The sequence below is a fragment of the Rutilus rutilus genome (genome assembly GCF_951802725.1).
Source record: "Rutilus rutilus genome assembly, chromosome: 15".
NCBI classification, from domain to species: Eukaryota; Metazoa; Chordata; class Actinopteri; order Cypriniformes; family Leuciscidae; genus Rutilus; species Rutilus rutilus.
This window is the reverse complement of record NC_140220.1, coordinates 10,085,936-10,109,223: the sequence shown is the minus strand read 5'-3', so window position 1 is coordinate 10,109,223 and position 23,288 is coordinate 10,085,936. Positions and strand designations below refer to the sequence as shown.

The 23,288-nt window shown below is 35.9% G+C and overlaps 2 protein-coding genes across 2 annotated transcripts in view; both read left to right on the top strand.

The window, feature by feature from the left end:
* The first annotated feature begins 5,992 nt into the window (after window positions 1–5,992).
* flvcr1 (FLVCR choline and heme transporter 1) lies at window positions 5,993–18,525 on the top strand. The gene is made up of 10 exons (XM_084432784.1): window positions 5,993–7,082; window positions 7,659–7,803; window positions 8,209–8,349; window positions 9,420–9,487; window positions 10,711–10,814; window positions 11,219–11,329; window positions 11,595–11,700; window positions 14,001–14,112; window positions 14,200–14,264; window positions 17,336–18,525. The coding sequence occupies exons 1-10, from the start codon at window positions 6,423–6,425 to the stop codon at window positions 17,417–17,419; spliced, it is 1,596 nt and encodes a 531-aa protein (XP_084288910.1). The 5' UTR covers window positions 5,993–6,422; the 3' UTR covers window positions 17,420–18,525.
* Window positions 18,526–20,706: 2,181 nt separating this feature from the next.
* vash2 (vasohibin 2) overlaps window positions 20,707–23,288 on the top strand; it is a 31,527-nt gene continuing 28,945 nt past the window's right edge. Inside the window, exon 1 of the mRNA XM_084433039.1 lies at window positions 20,707–21,559. Coding sequence (XP_084289165.1) covers window positions 21,245–21,559 — 315 coding nt within the window. The 5' untranslated portion in view covers window positions 20,707–21,244. The remainder of the gene's footprint in view (window positions 21,560–23,288) is intronic.

Below are 23,288 nucleotides of genomic sequence, written 5' to 3'. Positions count from 1 at the left end.
GCTGCTCCTGAGGTGACGACGGAAGTGCTTTCTTTCTGGTAAATTCCAAGACCTGTTGGTTGCCTCTACGCAACACCACGTCTCTCTCTGCATATTCAACTTGTACAGTTGGTCTTGCTTCGATTTTGACACGGTATTCATTATATGTAGGCTACTACAGTCGAAATAGCAATAGCATATGGCCAGTTCAGTCGTTAATGTTTGGAAAAATGTAACCATGGTAACCACGCATGTAATTTCTGCCCATATAAAAAAAATAACCTAAATTTCAGAATTCGTTTGTAATTTAAGTCGTGTTTTGTTGGCTTTGTGTCGCGGATGATTCAGTTTGAATGGACATGTATGGACATCTATCTATCTATCTATAGCCTGCCTATATTATATTCATTTTAACATTTCACTGATATAGTATAAGAAATATGTGTATAAATGAGATGTATGAGGGTCAATGACAAATAAGATTTTCAAGAAAAAAAAAAAATATTTTAAGCAAAACAGTTTTAAAATGCATTTTTATGTCCAAAAAAATGTATGGTGTTGATTTATATTGGTTTTACAGCATTTTAGGCAGCATTAATTCATTATTAAACAAGATTTCTGATTTTACCACCCAGAAAATGTCAGGTGGCGCGACCATATATTAATTTAAAATAATATACATTTAATGTACTTAGCATTACTGAGACTTGTAAATATGAATCATTGTAGTGTCTAAAATGCATATAACATGGTAAATTCCCTTTCTATTTCTTTATTTATTGCCCTTTTATTCCAAATCATATAAACGGCTGCTTTTCTGTGTGTTCAAACACCCATTTTTCCATAAGGACTTTTTATGTTTTGTTTTTAACTGTAAAAATAATTTGTATACGTTATATTAAGGTTTACAGTTATATTTCTTACTTCATTTTGCAATTGCAGTGGGAATTGATACATTTAAATGTAAATTTGCTGGTTGCACCACCTGACAATGACCGGTCGCACCACCTGACGTTGTGATCAATAATGACTGATATTCACAAAATAAAAAGAAAGATATGTCAATGAATTTTGTTCAGGTTTCAATTGGCTTTTTTATTTTAATATCTCAATTTTATATATAATTTAAAAATTTTAATCTCAATCATATAATTAAATTTCATTAACAAGAAAGTGCAAAACAATAATGCATGTTATGAAGAACATTAGCTTCTTTAAAAATATAACTTTGAAACCTCAAGGAACACATTTAATACATGCAAACATATTTTATATTAAATAGTGAATTAGTGCAAATATTGGGCCCAGAAACATTAATGGCAGAATTCAATCTACTGCTCATGCAATTAGATTCAGTAGTAACAGTAAGTCAAGAAAAAAAAAACCCATTAAGATGTAAACAAGCTTACTAATTGCAATGTACAACATACCTATCTCTATAAAAGATACATGGTTTCAGACCCCTTCTATTTTAATTAAATGAAAATATATGGGACATATAGGTGAAACTCAAAAAAATTGAGTATCGTGCAAAAGTTAATTTATTTCAGTAATTCAAGTTAAAAGGTGAATCTAATATATTATATAGACTCATTACATGCAAAGTGAGATATTTCAAGCTATGAAAACCTTTTCACAATATTCTAATTTTGAATTTGGGGTTTTCTTAAGCTGTAACCCATAATTATCAAAATTATAACAAATAAAGGCTTGAAATATCTTGCTTTGCATGTAATGAGTCTATAAAATATATTAGTTTCACCTTTTAACTTGAATTACTGAAATAAATTAACTTCTGCATGATATTAAATTTTTGGGAGTTTCACCTGTACTATATAATTTGTAAAATAAATTATTTTAGTTTAAATATTTAATAGAATGGGTAATGGTTTGTTAATCATTCGAAATCATGACTAATAACTATGCTTTTCTGTAATGCTGTATGACACTGCTATCAAGTATGTATTATTAACATGTAATAACTGTAATTACCACAAAAAATAACAGAACACCATATTAACTTAAGTTGTAATGTATCTAGATATACATAATGAACATAATACATTGCTTTTCTTTTGGCAAGGTACTCTGCCCCTGCAACTGGATCACTTTTTAAACAAGCTCTATGTCTGCTGTTTTCTCCTTGCTTGATAATTGCATTTACAAAAACAAATTAAAATAGATTAATTTAAAGATGCAATTGTTTTAGTATCAATGTTGATTATACAGTCCTATATTCTTGAAGAATAGGACTTTAAGATGGACAATATGCTCTTTAAATGGTCACTCATACCATAATTAATTAAATAAATAAATAAATAAATATATAAATAAATATATATATATATATATATATATATATATATATATATATATATATATATATATATATATATATATACATACATATGTAGATTGCACCTTTAAACAACTTAAAAGCGTTATATATTTATTAAAATATATATAATATTTTCAAAAACATGAATTAAATTGACTTTTTTTTTAGTTGGTTAACTGTAACTCTGGTCGCGACACCTGACATATTGGTTACACCACCTGACATTTCAAACTCAATTCAAATCTAACAGGCATTAACTTGGACACCTATACAAATGTTTGACCATGTGCTCAAGGTTATACATAATTTTTTTAAATGAAATAGACATTTTTATAATAACAACACATTTTCAAAGTTTTCCAGGGGTCATACCACCTGACATGATAAGTTGAATCAATCACATCATTACTCAAAAATGTCAAATTATCTAATATTTATGGGAGGGTGACTAACCTTGTTACTGCATCAAAGGGGTACTCTGGAGTGTTCTCTGTGATGTCATATGCTGTCACATGGTTTTCTTAAAGGAATATTGCATAAAATTGCATTTTTATGTCGGTCGCCCTCCCTGACATTAGTAGAAGTAAATTTTTCGGACAAAAGTTTTTTAAGTAATAGAATAGTTTTGAAATAGGACAGATACACTATTTCCCCTCATTTATAAGGAATTTAACATAAAATCATGCCAAAATATTTGATTAAGAATTTTATTGAGAAAATTAACATTTATATCTCAGTTTTGTTCTCTGCTTGTATGTTCGGACGGTCGCACTACCTGACATTTTTGGTCTTTCAAACACCAAAACTCAAAAAAATCTATTGAATTTCAATAAAATGAAAAGGGTTTCTTATAAAGGACATATTGTATTTCCATTTGATATATGACATGTATTTATTCAAATTCTTTTTAGGAAAATAATGAATTTGGACACAAAAAATACATGTCATGTCATTGACCCATAAATCAAAATTGTTTGTTTTCCACGCAGGCCACAACTCAGCACTTAATGTAGAATAAAATATAAGTTGAACTTAAAGGGTAACTAAACCCCTGGTCAGAGCCTGACTCCACCCACTGGCAATATTTGAAAAATGCTAGAAAAGTGGGCAGACCCCAACGGAGAGAGAGGGGACGAACCGTGAGCGGAAGGGCGTGCACCTGAGAGTCCTGCTGTCAGACTGTCTAAAATGGAGAGTTTGCTCACAGGGTCGCAAGACGACGTAAATATGCATCTGATGAGTTTTATCGAGTTGATGTCAATAGCGCGCGCTCTGTATAGGCATATTCATATTTTGCAGCTCTGTGAAAAAATCCAGCAAAATGCGCCGACGCGTTTGTCGACCCCAGAGGATTAACTTTAGCCTAACCATAAATTGTGATTAAAATATATATGATCACTCACATCAAGACGCCGCTGCGGTGGTGGAGTCCATGCAGGATCGAGGAACAGCGTTTGGCACTGCGTCGCTGTTCAGCGCGAGCTGTGTGGAGAAGCCAATGTCCACCTCTATTGTATCGTTGGAAAAGCAATTCCGCGTAAAATGCAGGTTTTACACTCACGGTCTTCCAGGCCAAGTGCATGCAAACACTGGCGCCTAATTTCCAAGTCTGCTGGAAAGCTATGCAGTTGCACCCAGCAACACTATACCTACCACTGTACTAAATACAGATAAATCTACGCTAGCTCATCCAAGGGCGTGGTGAGCTCGTACCAAGGGAGGGCGTGGTGAGCTGGAACCAGCCTACGTCACGCAGTACCGTTTACGTCACGCAGTACCGCAACATCCAATAGGAAAATTCAACTGTAGTAGCCACCGTTCAACCTGAAGAGGGCAGCACTCAGACGTTTTTACACCATATATTGTAGAATTAAAACACTTTATACCCAAATGTCAAAAATGTTACTCGAATCAATGAACAACACTAATAAAGCCCCATTCTTACAGATCATTAACAAAAAAAAGTTGGTTTAGGGTTTAGTTACCCTTTAAAGGTATAGCGGAGGATTTTTTACTTCCGGGTGGATCACCTATACTATTGGTCCTCCTAATTGTCAATCATTCTGGTGAATCAATCAAACTTATTCAAAAAGTGGAGAGGGCGGGTCTTATCTAAAATTCGGAAAGATCCTCCGCTAAACCTTTAAGAAAGAATAATTATAAAGCAAAATTAAAACTGTACCACCGAATTTAGTAACTTAGGCCTAAATGTGTTATTAATAATTATTTCTTACATCATTGCGCTTTATTTAATTTTACTCGGTTCCCCAGGCAAGTTCGAACAGAGAATTCACCGTATTTTACTAGCCTATATGAAATGGCTTTACATATATTCTATGGCAAGCCGTTTTAACATTTAATCTTTAAAACCTACTAGTCTCTATTTTCATGCTACCACTTTAGATACTAGTGCCTATTCTTTAGATGTTAGTACCTTTTTAAAAGATACTAGTAACGTTAGTTATTCATTAGATTCTAGTGCCTATTAAATTTGTAAGCTACTAGTACTTATTTATTAGATACTAGTGTTTATTCATTAGTTACTAGTACTTATTCATTGGATACTAGTACTTATTCATTAGATACTAGTAGCCTACCTATTAAATAGATACCGGTACTAGTACTTATTTCAATAGTGACTAGTAACTATTCTTTTGTTACTAGTAACAAATTATTTTTTTTGCCATTGACTTCTATGGGGATCTGTCATTTAGATATCAACTATTCAGTTCTGACTAGTATGTATTGCAACTGTGACTAGTATATATTAGATACTAGTATTTATTAATTAGCTAGTACTTATTCAATAGATACTAATAATAATAATAATAATAATAATAATAATAATTCATTACATTTATATAGCGCTTTTCTCTGCACTCAAAGCGCTTTACATAGAAGGGGCAATCTCCTCAACCACCACCAATGTGCAGCATCCACCTGGATGATGCGACGGCAGCCATATTGCGCCAGAACGCCCACCACACACCAGCTTACTGGTGGAGAGGAGACAGAGTGATGAAGCCAATCAGTATATGGGGATGATTAGGAGGCCATGATGGACAGAGGCCACTGGGCAAATTTGGCCAGGATGCCGGGGTTACACCCCTGCTCTTTCGAAAGACATCCTGGGATTTTTAATGACCACAGAGAGTCAGGACCTCGGTTTAACGTCTCATCCGAAGGATACTAGTACTAGTATCGAATGAAAAGGAACTAGTATCTAATGAATAAGTATCTTTAAAAAGGTACTAGTACCTAAAGAATAAGCACTAGTAACTAATGAATAAGTACTAGTACTTAATGGAAAATATACTAGTATCTAAAAAATAAGTACTAGCATGAAAATAGATACTAGTAGGTTTTAAGGATTAAATGTTAAAACGGCTTGCCATATTAATTCATTTTTGTACAGTGTGCTTATTAAATAAATGAAACATTTTATGAATAAAGAAAAAAAGGTATATTACAAATAAACTGCCAAAAAAGCTACATAAATGTCAGCACTTTTAAAACATTGTTTTCACCGTTGTTTTTTTTTTGTGTGTCTTTAACATGTTTATTTCTAATTAAAAGTCATGTATAAAATATTAGAAATTTGGTTTGCAAATTAAGAGCAGTCTTGTGTGTCGATGGGGAAAGAGAAAAAAGTGGCTGACGCAGTTCTCATTGTTCATAGCGAGTAGTAGCAGAGCCCGTCTACGGACATTCTCTGGTAGTAGGCTAGTCTACATGGAAAGGCTCGTCTACTTGCCCCACCCCATCTGCTGTCTCATTGGTCCTTGTCAAACGTATAAACCAGCTTACTGTAGTGAATAAAAGGGGAGCAAATCCGAAGGGGATGCGCAGATCACGCCATCATCATCATCATCTCTCACATGCTGCTGAAGCCGGTAGTGAAAGGAAACGTGGTCCCAATTCAGCCAATTCATCTTAAATTACAGCGTTTTATTTGCGATATTATCAAGTGGACCTTCCGAAAACGTCATCCTTGTCTCTTTGTGTCACGCACTTACCGCCTCAGGAGACGTTTACTCAGAGAAGTACACATCTAGTCACATTTGATATGAATTAGAATCTAAGTGACTGGGTTAATTTAGCCGAAATGGTTGCAGGTGAGTTTCTTCCAGAGCAGCATGTTCTGCCTGACAGCACACCTGACGGCATTGTCACAGAAGCAAATACAGACGACGACAGCGGCTACAAGGAGCTTTCCAATGGATCGGTCCATATAATATTGGATCCAAAGGTGCTGGAACAGGAGCTTCCACCACCGGATGAAAAGGAAGCGATGCTTCCCGCCGAGCACAATAACGACGCGCTCGAGACGAGACTCTACTGGAGGCGGTTCTCCGTTCTCGTCGTGTTCAGCCTCTATTCGCTAGTCAACGCCTTTCAGTGGATCCAGTACAGCATCATTACGAACATCTTCATGGAGTATTATGAAGTATCAAGCATTATGATTGACTGGCTCTCCGTGGTCTATATGGTCGCTTATGTGCCTTTAATCTTCCCCGCGACGTGGCTGTTAGATAAGAAGGGGCTGAGGATGACTGCGTTGTTAGGGGCCGGGTTGAATGCTCTGGGTGCGTGGGTGAAGTGCGCCAGTGTGGGGCCCAATCTGTTCTGGGTCACCATGACCGCACAGATCATATGCTCTGTGGCACAGGTGTTCATCCTCGGACTCCCCTCCAGAATCGCGTCGGTTTGGTTCGGCCCGAAAGAAGTTTCCACGGCCTGTGCCACAGCGGTGTTGGGCAACCAGGTGTGAATTGTAAATTATGTCATTAGAGATACATCTAGTTAAATATTACTCGACATTGATATGACATAGTACGAATGTCACTTGCCTTGGTATTTAAAAGTACGAATAGGTGCAGTCAGGACACCTTCTTTAAATAATTTTACCTTATGTTGTAGCATTTAAGTTACCAAACATGCCATGGTTACAAAAGTTTCCACTAAAATACCTGCTGGAAAATTCAGTTTTAGATGTGTTTTGGAATGTCTAAAATGATCATATTGAGTATCTCTAAATAGGTCTTTCACGCATTCCTCAAGTTAAAGTTGGTCCAGATATTTGGAAGAATATTGGTAACCGAACAGTTTCGTTTCCCATTGACTCTAACTGTTGTTATTATTATTTTGGCGGGAACTATGGTAACCATTATGCATTTGTGTTAAGGTACTATTTAAATACACAGTGATATAAACACTAATTTAAAATGAGGCCATAAATATTTCACATTTGTGTATTTATTATTCTTAAAAGGTGTAGTGTTTTATTATTGTTTAATGTGCTTATTTTTGGCGACTTAATGGTCTTCTTATTTCCATTCAGCTTGGTGTAGCCATAGGTTTCCTGCTGCCACCTGTACTGGTTCCCAACACTGCAGACGACAAAGATCTCATGGGCCACAACATCAGCATAATGTTCTATGGAACAGCTGGAGTTTCAACTCTGCTCTTCCTTCTAACAATATTTGGTAAGAATCTGTATACATTTCACATTCTTAGAACTTTTTAAGATAAAGGAGATAAAGAAATAAACATGGAGATAAAAAAATAATAATAATACAACTGATGCATGTAGTGCTTCTCTCTCATTCATTCATTCATTCAATTCATTCTTCTGCATGCTATGCTTTTGTCATTATGGTTAACAATACACAATCAACTAGTTGACTTGGAGGAGCAACTTGCAACATATTGATGTGTCATCACATCAATATGTTTTATAAACATGGGCAAGAGAGTTGTATGCAACAATGATTCATATTTTAAAGAGTATCAAAATGAATCCCTGTATGTTAATCCCTCACGACATGTTTAGTAATCCGATTATCGGAATTACATGTTCATGTGTGTCTCATTCTCACTTGCTTTCTCAGTCATTAAGGATAGACCTCCACTCCCACCCAGCAAAGCCCAAGCTGTTCTCTCCACTGGTCCAGCTGAAGACTATTCATACAAACGATCAATCATCAACCTTTTTAGGAGCAAGCCCTTCATTCTGCTCCTCATCAGCTATGGTGAGAGAATTATTCAATACAAAAATGGAAAATTCTGTCATCATTTAAGGCCATTCACACCAAGAACGGTAACTATAAAGATAACTATATATGATAACCACACCACATCATTCTGTTTATTCTAAGCACACGCTCCAGTTATGTGGTCTGACACATTAAATGCTTGAGGTGGCAGGATGGATTCTGATTGGCTGTCAGTGTTTTTATCATTCATAAGCTGGAAAAACTTGCCTGGCTAACGTCAGACCAAGTCTCATTTGAGACTTGGTCTGGGAACCACGTGTTCATTTTCTCGTATTTGAGGCGTGGTTTACGAATGCCCAGAGGCGTTTATTGGGCGCTATGAATGTCTATCAAATACGCCTGTACGTAGCTCATAACCAATCGCTTCAATTAGATATAAACAAACTGCTTCGGTGTCGTCATCGTCTTGCTGCTCCCTCCCCGTTCTGTGATCGGTTCCCTTTTTCCATGGTGTCCAGACTGCCTAGCAGCGTGAATAAAATCGCGCTGCGAGCAAGGCAGTATGGGGAAACCCAGGCTATGGAAAAACAGTAATTCCAGCAATATTGTTCCTCTATGTAATAATCGTTATTGTTGTAGTGGGGATTCTGCTATTCCTTTATATAAAACATTTTTTTTAGAACTATAAACTTATCCTTATAGTTATTGTCCTTGGTGTGAATAAGCCTTAACTGATACGTATGTTGTTTTAAACCTGTATGACTTTCTTTCTTCCATGGAATACAAAAGCAACATTTTATTTTTCTTAAAAATATGATGTATTTCATTGTTTATTTTTTAAATGTTCATTTTTGGGTTAACTGTTCCTTTAATCTAAGCTTAATATTTTCCAAGTGCTTTCAATAGAGCACCATACACCATTCATTATGAGATGATTTCTGTTATTTTATTTTGTGTATGGCTTGTTAAATTAATACTGTAATTATACAGTATCAACCTTCTCTAATGCTACCTACAATTTCAGTTTTATTATATAGAAAGTTCTGCACTTCAGCAAATATTGTCAACTTTTTTTTAAGCATCATTTTCAAAATATCTGTTTTTAGGCATCATGACCGGATCATTCTACTCTGTATCTACACTTCTCAATCAAATGATAATTACTTACTACCCGGTAAGTGACCTTTGATAAACTCTGTATTTACCGCTTTAGCATGACTATGCCATGTGCATGTGTGTAGGGGTCAGGCGCACCACGGTACTCTTTTCCGGGAATGGGCTGCTGGTCACCGATTTATTGTCCAGTTCATTAGCTGCTTTTCATGCATGCCTGCTACTCATGACAGAGCTCAAATGAAAAGACAAGCTCTTCTGTGTACATCCCCAAGTTTGATCTGTCCGAATGTTCTGCAGGCTTTCCCACAAGGCTTCAGTTTCGGGACCGCACACACCATGTGATATTTCTTACTGTGATATTTACTTCCATATCTGGTCATGAGATCTTTTAAAAACAGTGGCCAGTTGCATAAACTGTTAAGACTAGTCTTACAAGTTAGTCATCCAATTTTATTCTTTAAGACTGTTAATAAAGTCAGTAACATAAAAACGTAGATTGGTCTAATTTGACACCGAACAGTAAGACTGATTACCCCTAATTAACTTCTACTTGATCATACTAGTTCTTAAGACACAGTCTTAACATAATGGCTATGTTTATGCAACTGGCCCCAGGTGTCACTGACAAATTAATGAAAGTTGAGCCAGGTGCACACTGTACGATTTATAATAGTCCTGTACCATTTTTGCTTGTCATACTGTACAAACATGATCCCCGCTGTAAGCCATGTCACACTGCGCGACAGTCAAGATTTGTTAAAAAGGGATGCATGAAGAAAAAAAAAAAAAAGATGTACAGTATGGATTCGCAAAAAGTTGTCTCAGACGTCCAAATGGTGGCCAAAATCGTACAGTGTGCACCCGGCTTTAGTCAAAAGTGTTGCAGTAGATGAGGCCCAAAATACATTCTGGGCCCGGTTGCAACAAACCTCTTGAGCTAAGAATATAATTAGTTATAATTATAAAAAAATAGTGTTGTCACGATACTGAAATGTCTAATTTTGATATGATAACTTAAAAATTTTTTTTTTAGACCATTCTCAATATCACAGGGAATCTGAATACTACCATAGAGATATTTTTATTATTATCTCATAATTTTTTTGTTGCAATCAGCTGCTGGTTAACTAACTGGAGGCCTATTGAACTTGGTTGTGTGAGCTCTTTATACCAAAATCCTGAGATCAAATCTCACTGGAGGACAGTATCACTTGTATGTTTAAATGTGATAGAAATGTTAAAATCACCTTTAAACCTTCTAAAATTGTTTTGTTTTTTTAGGGTGAAGAGCTTAACACAGGCAGAATCGGCTTGACTTTGGTGGTGGCTGGAATGTTCGGCTCAATACTGTGTGGAGTCTGGTTGGATCGTACTAAATCCTATAAGTATGTATATCTGCTAAACCAGTGGAATTTTTTGGCTTTGAAGCATTAAGCTTTTGCACTCATATTAGTATCAGATTTTCATTATTAGCAGCTGCTAATCCATAAATTGTTTTGACTATGTTGAGTATTTTCTTTCTAATTTATTATTTAAGGTGCCGCAACATTAGCTAACTTTCACCAAAAAGGTCAATTTTCTGTTGTCAACAGTGTAGCGCTATATGAATTACAGCTCACACAGAAGTCACTTAGAAGCCAAGCACCTTTCTGTTGGTCAACACAGTGAATATACCGGACCAACTTGAACCCATTGGGAAATCTGCCTGGGGAAAACTTTTGTCCCCACACAAAAAAGATTTGAGACAAGCAGCTTGTCAAAGGTTTTAATTTTTCCTTTCACCCTTTAGATTGACAACATTGATCGTCTACGTGCTGTCCTTTATTGGAATGGTGGTGTTCACATTCACGCTGAACGCTGGATATCTGCTTGTTATCTTCTTTACTGCTGGGGCTCTAGGGTAAGCCTGCCATTAAAGTTCAACTTATTGTGCCCGTCACTTGATTCACAAGTCCGGACAGATCACTATTCCTGTATTCTCTCTTCCAAGCATAGGTTGTATATCTTATTTTTAGCGGTCAATCAATGAGTTTTTAATAGTTTTTTTAATGTTCTATTGTTGTTTGATACATGTTTGTACATGCTGTACATTATCTTCTCCCATTTAAATTGTTCTCTACCAGCCAGGTACATTTGACTCATGTTACTACTATTCTTTTCAAAAGGTTTTTTATGACTGGTTACCTTCCCATTGGCTTTGAATTCGGTGTCGAAATCACATACCCCGAGTCCGAGGGCACGTCATCTGGTCTTCTGAATGCGTTTGCACAGGTATGTGTGGTTTGCTCATTCAACTTGTTTCATTTTTCTAATAAGCTTTCAGTTAACCATTAATTCAAATTACTCACTGTTCATTTTTTATCACGGTTTTGGGGTCATGGTTTCGGTATGGTTCGGTTTGTGCTATGTTCAGGGATAAAAGAAATGCTGTCAAATAAAAACAAATAATCAAACTACAAGCAACAGCATAAATAAATACAACAGAGCAAAGATACAAGAATGATTTCCTTGTCTTTTGTTGTACACTGATACTTAAAAAATGCATTGTCTTTCTCAACTGTTAACATTAACTTAAGTCTTAAGATATAACCTGCTATGTTTGCTAGAATACTCGACAAGACGGGCATGTTGACATACATTTTGTGTGAATTTGTCCGTACAAATGCAAGGCTTTCAAGGCTTTCTGTGCGTGCGCTTTGGATGAGCACAAATCTTCTCACAGCGTGTGCGCAAGTTTTCTTTCGTCTCTTCTTGCGCTAGGCTTGGGCGGTATTCGAATTTTGATACCGTCAAACCTCCTCCCTATTTTACCGGGGTATACGGTATTACCGTGACTAATTAAAAATTATGACATAATGGGCTCAGACGGCGTCACCAAACTGTTGGCTTGTGCCTACACCGTTCAGAAACTGAATGCCAGATCGGGCAAAAAAAAAAAAAAAAAAAATCAAGCCCAACCCGTGCACGTTGTGTCTGAGTCCGGCCGACGGCATTAACTGTTATTATGAGCCCGAGCCCACCATTATTCAACATAATATCTGTGTGCGTGCAACAAGCAATAAGTGCCTTTGTAATCCGGTGACGTGTGTCCATTCATTTTTATTAATAAAACTTTTCTGCAAAGATGGAAGTTGACGATCGCCATTCAAAACGAAAATAAATAGACTAGCCTACTCTCTGTAATCCATGATGTGCATTTCTCTCTATAGCGTTCACTACAGAGATGCCGATCGTCAATTTCTTTAAACGAAACAATTCAAAACGAAAAGAAAAAGGCCACTCTCTGATTGTGTAATGATGTGCATTTCTCTCTATAGGCGCAGAGAGAGAAATGCACATCATTACACAATCAGAGAGTGGCCTTTTTCTTTTCGTTTTGAATTGTTTCGTTTAAAGAAATTGACGATCGGCATCTCTGTAGTGAACGCCTTAGAGAGAAATGCACATCATGGATTACAGAGAGTAGGCTAGTCTATTTATTTTCGTTTTGAATGGTTTCGTTTAATGAAATTGATGATCGCATCTCCGTATGAACGCGCCTAGAGAGAAATGCACATCATGGATTACTTAGCCTAATCAGTGAGTAGCCTATTTCTTTCGTTTTTAATTGTTTCGTTTAAATAAATTTCAAGCTTTATTTATATATATTTGTCATGTCTGTGAGGCATAGCCTACACTGAGTTTCGGTTAATTTATGAGATTTCAATGCAAGTGACCGCGGCATGCCCATCATGTCATGATTATCCAGGCAATTGGTTGATGAAAAATGTATTAAAATTAAGAAACAATATATACAAAACGAAATTCGTTTTAAAGAGGCCTTTTACAAAACGAAATTTATTGAAGTGGTCAAATCGTCTGACTCCCGATGCATCCCATCTTATTTGTGCCGTTCACTTTTCATAATCAACAAAGATGGAAAAAATAACATTATAATATTTTAACAAATACGAAACTTAATGCGCTTATTTAATGAACTCGACAACAAAATGCATCCTGGCAGCAGTGAGTGGGCGGTTGTTTCAGAGATGCGACATTAGGTTAGAGGTGTTTACATCTCTTGTATTTACCGCCTCTCCCTTCTCATTCGGTTGGAACCAGAAATATTGCCAAACTGCAACCACACATAAGCATTTTTTAGGCAATAAATAAATTATATATATTATAAGCTATATAAGTGCCGGTAATGACGGTACTGAAACTGATACCGGTGCTATTTTAAGATCCCGCGGTATCCGATATTACCGTAATACCGCCCAACCCTATCTTGCGCATGTTATATACAAGGATACGGCACTCGCATTGAACAAAGTTTAGTGGACGCCAGACTGTGTATCCATCGACAGTCAGTAACATATATTATTTCTTCTCTAATTTCCATACACGCCCTGGTAACCACTTTCAGTTTGAACAGCCTGGTGAAAGAAATACACATCCCCATTTAATTTGACAAGCTTAGTCCTTCCGCATTTACTCTGTTTATCTCCAACATGTTGAAGAACAGGTTTAGATTATACTTAAGTCATTGGTAATCAAGTTTTTCTGTCTCATACTCTATCTTTAATTTTTAGGTGTTCGGCATCATATTTACTCTCATACAAGGGAAGCTGACCACAGAATACGGCCCACTCAGCGGAAACATTTTCTTGTGTGCTTGGATCCTCCTTGGCATTGTTCTGACAGGTTACTATTCTTATTTACAGGCCTTTCCTATTATTGATCAGTATTGTATGTGAACAGCATTAAGAAACTTTTGTGTTGTTCCTACAGCTCTGATTAAATCAGACCTCAAAAGAAACGACGTCAATGTGGGCAATACAAACAAAGGACAAGCAGTAAGTCTCATTTTTATGCTATTCATCACATTTGCAAAATAAATATGCCAAACACAGAGATGCTCAACCATTCAAATCTTGATACAATTAGTACAAGATCAAAGTAAAATTTTAGGATCAAAAAGATGTTTGACAGATCAAACTATGCTAATCAAAGTGAATATTCATTGGTACTGTCAAGGTTGAGGTAAGGGATGAGTCGAGGACTCAAGAATGTAGAATTTTATGGTCTTTTATTTAATAAAAAACAAACCGGCAGCAGGACTTGACTTGACTTGACTTGACCAACAACAAGGCACAGAAACACACGAGAGGGAACATTCTGGAACAGGACGATCTGACACAAGACTGCAAACACAATCAGAATAAATAAGGAGCAAACAATGCAGATAATGAAGGAGAACAGGTGGGGCAAATGAACCAATAAACAGATAACAGGAAGGGTGGGGTGACACAATAGACATGAAAGCACATGGCACAAAGAACCAGACAAGCAAGCTGTGCGAAAACACAACGAGAAAGCATATGGCTGATGTAAACACGAACCTCGTGCTACACAGAAAACAACACCACACACAGACAGAAGTGTGTACAGCCCAAGTACAGAAGTGCGTATACACAAGATACACAAACACACGGAGCATGAATGTCCGAACCCCCAACACAGAACCGAAACTAAACTAGACCGAAGCGCTGGGATCCGAACACCACGCTCCGCACACAAAACAATTTATGTGGACAGAAGACAAAGACAAGACAAGACAAGACAATAGCAGTGTCAGAGTTCTTTCACCAAAGCCAAGAACAAACAGCCCGAAGTGACAGAACCCTGACAGGTACAGAGAGTTCAAGGATTTTGCCTGGCGTGTTTGAAAGTAAAATGTAATGTCAAGAAGTGTTATTTTACCTTTTATGTTTTTATTTATTTGTATTAGTATTGTTTTGGAAAAAATATAATGATATAAAATAAGGCACAGCATTTTTTTGTTCTTTTTCAATGTACACTACCATTCAAAAGTTTAGGCTCAATAAGATTTTTTGGTTGGACTTTATTTTACAGTACGTGCACTTGCGTGTACTTAACTAATAAAGTACTGGGTAATATAAGGTAACTACATGAGTTAAGGTTAGGTTTAGAGGTAGATTCCTAGTTTTAGGGGTTAGTACCTAGTTATTACACAGTTATTGTAATTACTATAATAAGTACATAGTAGGGGTGTAACGATTCATCAACTACATCGATGTATCGATTTATATTCCTACGATCCAACTATATCGATCTGTGCTCGGCAAGTTCGTCTTCCGGACGGCATATATCGATCTAACATCGTTTTAAAATGTAATGAATCGATTGTATCCATACTAGGAAATAACGCTTTGGATTTAAGCACGTCAGACTTTATATGGATGTTTTTTCTTAGCACTTTTAATGATAAACGTTACTCGATTCAGTCTGCCTATCTGTGACGTCGTCGCCATGCGTGACGCGCCAGCAGCAGCGCAAAGACAACAAGCAGCGCAAAGTCTCTCAGTCACCTCAGAAAAACGGACTTTCCTGTCTCTCAGCCGCTATCATAGACTGTAAAAAAAAATAGGCCGCTATACTGCAGTAGCGCGCACTCTTCAATTGCACGCGCAAATGCGCCGGCGCGCGCTGTATCACTTCACTAAAGTGCAAAAGACATACGAGAATGCAACGTCGTAAATTAGTAAGTTAAGAAATAAAAGTAAAATACCAATAAATTACGTTATTGGTACGTCATGTGTGTTGCTATTTATCAGGAGCAGTTTCCATGTTTCTTTACCAGTTCTTCTAAGTATTGTGTATCACCATGGTAGCCTAATTGTTGTTTGTTTCCATAACAAAATGCCACTTACTGGTTATTTTGTATATTTTTATATGACTGTGGTGGCTCATAACAAGATTGTATTAACAAACACTAGTTTGGGACTGCTATTTAACAGTGCCTACTGTTTATCAGTATTTGTCATATTCTTACAATTTTTTTGGTATGTTAAGTAAAGGGGGACAGAACTTGTGTGTCAACAATTTTTGTGTTAACAAATGTATTATAATAGGCCTATATAATTCCTAAAAAGGTGGGTCGCGGCTTGATGACCATGGGGAAATGTGGGTCCCATGGCCAAACTATTCAAAACATCATTAAATGTTGTGATAATCGTAATTAATAATCGCAATTACAATTTCAAGGGAATAATCGACAATGATAATTTTTGTCATAATCGTGCAGTCCTACTTTATTCAAATAAAATGTGAATTTGACATTAATTGTTGTTTACTTGTTTGTTTATATCCATAATTAATTGATACCTGATTCCCTTACAAGAATTTTTGGCTAAAAAGTCACTGAATCGATTTCAGGTCACTGAATCGGTTCGGATCGTATCGTTCTAAATGAACCAATATCGTCCTTGAATCGTATCGACAACCACGAATCGCGATACGAATCGAATCATTGTTAAAACGAATCGTTACACCCCTAGTACATAGTATGTACATGTAAAATAAAGCAACAACAAAAAAAAAAAGAATACTTTTATTAAGCAATGGTGCATTAATTTATAATGTTACAAAATATTTCTGTTTCAAGTAAATGCTGTTCTTTTGAACTTTTTATTTATCAAATAATCCTGTAAAAAATGAATCAGGTTTACCACAAAAATGATAAGCAGCACAACATTTGATAACAATAAGAAATGTTTCTTGAGCACCAAATCAGCATATTAGAAAGATTTCTGAAGGATCATGTGACACTGAAGACTGGAGTAATGATGCTGAAAATTCAGGAATGAATTATATTTTAAAATATATTACTATGGTAAATAATTATTTTATTTAGTTTTACTGTATTTTCGCTCAGATGAATGCAGCCTTGGTGAGCATAAAAAATCTTTATCTCAAACCTTTTGATTGGTAGTGTATTTAGCCTTCGATGTCCTGGTGTTCAAGATAACCATTTTATCAATTAATTGCCGTCTTAAGGGACATGAAAAAGATTTCCATGTCTTAATGAGATCTTAATTTGAACACGTGTTTCTCTCCCCTGAAGGTTCCCACTGAGCTGCCGTCTGATAAAGCGTCCAGCGATGTCAACCTGGAGTCCTCCAGCTCACCTCGCGAGACTTCAATTTAAGTCTTAAACGTTTCCAACAGCACATCAAAAATCACAAGAGATTACAGACTCTCCTGAGATGACTTGAAATCTCCTTATTTTGCTGTGATGTAATGATGTTATAGCACCATTTTCAGTGGAAACGGACAGTGATAGATGTTCACAAATATGCTGCAAATTAATTTCTCTGAATCTTGGCTAATTGTATATACAATCCGTCTCTTAATTATTTTAGTTATTTATTGTTTCAAGAATTGTGGACCAAATATTGGGATTTTAACATGGCTTGTAAGGCCCAAATGCACAATCATGTTGGTGTGACTGGAACAGCATATGTTTGTTTGCTTTGTCTCAAAGGACCTGTCTGACTGTTCGCTGTTGCACTGCAGAACATCTACATGTAATAATTCCACAAAAAACATCAATTCCCATCTTATTTATTCAGGATGATGAAGTGTTCTTTGAACTAAAAAGACATTGTATGCAAAATTGTAGTGTATACTGTATGTAAGTGCTTTAGCAAAATCGCCTACCATTATGAAACTGTGACATCATTTCAAGTGCGTATGCTGTCATTGCAAGATAAAATCAAATATGTGTAAATGCAACTTTTTTGACCTGTAACACATACATATACTAGGAGAAGGCTTGTTTAGTCTTTTCCAGAAAGCACAAATGAACCTTTCAGCATTTGTACCACGTTAAGAACGTGATTTGTTTAAAAAGGAATGTGATATATTTATGAGAGTGAGGTTTCATGAATGTGTCATTCCTCAAAAGTGTGGAAGAAAGAGCACTATTATTTTAATGGTTTATAAGTCTAGGTTTACTTGCTTTTAACCAATTTGCATTTTTACTTTTGATGCATATTTATTGGAAAGATGGCTTTTTCCGGATTGTTTCGTATTTATACATTTCTGGTTTGAATTTCTACTGTTTCAACTCGGTATTCTTGTTGGATAATGAAGGCAGCTGTGTAAACTGGGATTTCGCATGATTGTGAAATGATGCTAGGAAATTCACTGTAAAGTAAACTCATTTGCATTACACTCTGAGCTTTAAAGGACTGAAAGGGACTCATGTTTCCATCACTGCTGTTTTCAAATAAAAAGGAAATTGCAAAAATGAAAATATGCAGTTTGTTTGTTATTGCAAATATGTTATGTAATACAGGGGTTTTCAGTCCTTTATGCAACAGACGCACAAATATGATCATTCTCTAGCAAATTTTTAAAAGGCATCTATATAATTTCTTCTACAAAGACTCCTTTATATTGTGGATTTATTTATATAAATGTCTACAATATTATTCTGAAAATAGTTTGTCACATTTTCACGTGTTTTCCTACTCATTATAGTAATGTACTGTTAGATTAATTATTTATTTATTTTAATCTGTTGATTATTTATTTTAATCTTGTTTAAATCTTGTTAATTTAACTGTTTTTCTCCACGGATCTCTTGCTACTATAATAAGATTTCTTGAAGCACGTTTTAGAAAGCAACTATTCAGATATTTCTCAGTCGAACATACAGATTGTGGTTTTCAATAAATAATGTTTAAAAAGTAAAACAAAATAGATAAATTTGAAATTATCTACAAATCAAAGTTTGAGTTGAGTCTGTAAGCACGTGTGGGCTGAATGAAATGCAGACCTTTAATTTGAGAAATTTTGAGTTCAGAATTCTAGCGCCCTCTAGTGACCATACAGGATCTTTTTCGTTCATCAATGCGTTTTAACCTTAAAGGAATAGTTAACTTCAAAATGAAAATTCTGTCATCATTTACTCACCCTCAAGTTGTTTCAAACCTGTATGAATGTCTTTTTTTCTGCTGAACTCAAAAGAATGTATTTTGAAGATTGTTGTTAACCAAACAGTTGATGGGCCACATTGACTTCCATAGTATGGGGAAAAAAAAAAATATATATATACTATGGAAGTGAATGAACTATCCCTTTATATGCTTTCCTTGATTAACAGCATGGAGACACAAAATCATTTGGCAAAGTTTAGAACCAGTATGTAGAAGTTTACTGCAACAGCTATATAGTATGGTTCTTTTTAACTTCATCTCATTGAAAGGAGAGCAGAAGCTAAAAAATAAAAATACAAAAAAATGATACGGTAGGGATATCTTCTGCACAATTTCTAATTTTACCTAAAGAAGACAAAAATGACAACAAGATTTAGAAATATACAAAATATCTGGTAATACTTTATTTATGTCACATGTACTACTTACCATAGTAATAATAGTAAATTATGCATAATTACATGACACTAACCCTAAACCAAATCCTAATCCTACCTTAACCCTATAGTAAGTACATGTTGTTAATTATTATTACTCAGTACTTAAACATATAATTACACTGTAACAATTGACACCTTAAAATAAAGTGTAACCAAATATCTTTTCTATCAGTATATTTTAATGTATAAAATTATTAAAACTGATGCAATTAGCACATATGTAAAACTGTCTTTATACTGCTCATATGAAGACAACCGGAATCAAATATTTTATGTTCTTATGAAATAGTAATTAATTATAAATGAACTCCCTTAAAAATGTGTTGGACACTAATGGGATCTCTTCTTTATTGATATAGCTGCTACACTATGAGTCAGGGTTATTAGTTAACTAAAACTAAAACCTTAAAAACACATTGTCATTAGTCTACTTGAAATAAAAGAATACAATTTTAAAAATTATTTTATTTCAGCTAGTTGCCAAGGAAACATTTCTAATTTTCATTTAACTTCATATGCCTACTAAAATAACTAAAAATATAAACTATATCAGTTTTTTTTTTTTAAACACAACAAAACTAAAACTTGAACTAAAACTAAAATGAGAACGGAAAATGTCAATTAAAAAATATTAAAACTACTTCAAAATATTAATAAAAACGATAACAGTGCTTTTTACTGTCATGTGTTGAGGGCAGTTTGTTAACATACAGAATGAAAAGTGCAATAATTATTTCATTTGACGCCATAAATAGCTTCAGTTAAAGGCTTAGTACCCTTAATATAAATGTTTTATGTTTGAAAATGTTATAATAGGCTATATTTTTAATGGTTTGACCTTTTTACAGTCGATGGGTTTGACATACACTATCACTTTAAATGCACATTTTAAAAGCTCACAAAAAAAAACCCTGCTGGAAACACAACGAAGGTTCACGCCTATTTCCGCCATTGTGGCCAATCACAGGTTGATCTATTTCCCTTATATGGAATTGAACCCGCCTCGCTTTGTTGCTTCATCCAATAAAAAAGCCGCCAGAACTTGATTGGCTGTTGTTTATGGTGATACAATAACAGTATCAAAAAACGCTAGAGTGAGTGACCATTTGTTGAGACCGTGAGTGAAAGCGGTTACACGCCTACATAGAAAAACAAACCATTCATTAATACTTTACAGTCAGATGTTAGATGATTTATTCTACCGTGGATTATTCAGCCAGCAGGACTCTGTGTTTTTGAGCGAAAGGATGAAGTAACGTTAGTTTCTGTGGCACCCTGAGCTGACCGCCAACTAACGTTACAGTATGCGGCTTACTGGGAATATATGACCATTCATTTATGATTTTAATCTATCCTACAATGACATTCACCCATAGTTTGATACAGAAATGGTATCGCTGACCATTTGCTCTGTATCTGTATCTTTTTCAAACCACCTGAATTGTCATACTTGAGCAGGACTGTGTGATTTTGGCACATTAATATGCATGCTCGAGACGCAACATGTCTTTGTGCATGAATGCTGGATAATCATAACTGATCTGGGGAACAACAAGGGGAAACTCCCCCTCGGAAGACTTCTTCTGAACAATGACCGGACCAAACGCCAGCAGCGGCGGCTCAACTGCCAAGATCAGCAGGCACGGTCGGTCCAAAAGCACCAGTACCTACTGTCACACTACGGGTCCCGCTGCGGAATCCTCCTCGTCCACTGCCGCAAACAACACCAGTCGGTCGTCCGGTGAGGAAGACGAAAAAGACGGCGGGGTCCCGTTTTTCGTGAACAGGACGGGCTTTCCCATAGACAATGTCACCTGGGAGAGAATGTGGTCGCACGTCACCAAAGTTCATCCTGATGGACATGAGATGGTGGATAGAATACGAAATGCAACACACCTCCCAAAAGTAAGTTGAAAGTAGTGGACTAGTGTCTGTGTCTCAAAACCTGGCAAGCTGCCGATCTAAGCATTTTTGGTATAGCATATATAGATTCCCCAAAATGCTGTCTTAATAACACCCTAAAATGTTGTCATGTTTGGAAGCTCATCTCTGTGATCTTGGTATGCACCTAATAGATGATCCCCAAAAATGCTGATATGTATGTGATATATATGAGGCATCTCATTTAATGCAATGCCCATACATGATTTCTTGGTTGGCATTTTGCAAGTTACTAGGTTTTGAGTAGCAGCAAGAAACATTATGTGTGTGTGTACAGATGTCAGTTAAAAAATGTTCAACTGGACAATGGTCATACCTTGGTATTACCATGTTTTTGGACATCTTTGAAGTAGGCTTACATAGTACATGAATATAACACTATTTTTTACCCATATAGGCTATAGCCTATGTCAAAGTTTTCTTAGTAATTCATTACCTCAGTACCTTTTTTAAAGGGATTTTAAGTTTGGGGTCAGTGAGTTTTTATTTTATTGAATTTTTAAAATAAATTAGCCTAATAGTTCTATTCAGCAAGTAAGCATTCAATAGATCATAAGTGACAGTAATGGCATTTACAATGTTACAGAAGATTGCTATTTCAAATAGCCTAAATGCTGTTCTTTTGAATTTTCTATTCATCAAAAAGTCCTGAAAAGCTTCTACAAAATTATAATGCCGGCCGCACAACTGTTCTCAACATTGATGTTAATAATAAATATTTCTTGAGCACCAAATCAGCATATTAGAATGATTTCTGAAGGATCATGTGACACTGAAGATCACATCACAGGGATAATATTTAATAGTATTACTGTTTTTACCATATCAAATAAATGCTGCCTTGGTGAGCATATTATGGGAGGCTTCTTTCAGAAAACATAACATTTTACTGTACTTTTGGAAAGTAGTGTGTGCATACAGTAGCCTAATCTTTTGGTAAAACTGTTGAAGTTTTAGCTCAAAACTGGTCTATATGAAGCCGTATTTACAGGAATAGTGTTTATACATAAATAGCCTCTTACAAACTGCCATGCATGTGACCCAGTTTTCAAGCAGAGGAAGTGTAGGCTATGAGACATGTGAGCGGATTTACTCATCCATGTGTTTTCTAACACTGTGCTACATTGTCCCTGGTCATAATTGAATTAAAAACCAGTCAAAGATCCAATGACAACTATGCAGAAACACTCCTCTGTTAAATGCACATGATATGAGGAATGATGCCATGTGACTTCATATGAATTTCATTAGGATTAAAGATGCTGTCATGTCCCTTTATCACAATGTTGCTCTAACCTCCAAACATAAACCAATCAGGGCTGATCAGGCTTCATAGAGCATGCAAATGAAGGACCTCAGAGGGGATAAAGTGAGTCTTAATCACAGACTAGCCTAATCCTCAGTGCTCAGACGGACAGTATTCGCAGGGTCGAGATGTGTGTCTAGTGGCTCTTTTGTTTTAGTTAACACTATTGTGCATTCCTACACTCTCATGTGTGCTGATGCGTGCAGAACATAAGCGCATGATTGGTCAAAAGCGTTGAGTCAGATCCCCAGATGTTAAAGTGATTTATTAAGGGACATTCCCCACCAGCAAGTGTTGAACAGGTGCGTGGAGTGAATCCGTCAGATCAGGAGTCACTTGAACGACTGCAACACGAGCCAGACATTCCTGTTAGATCCATTAAATGGA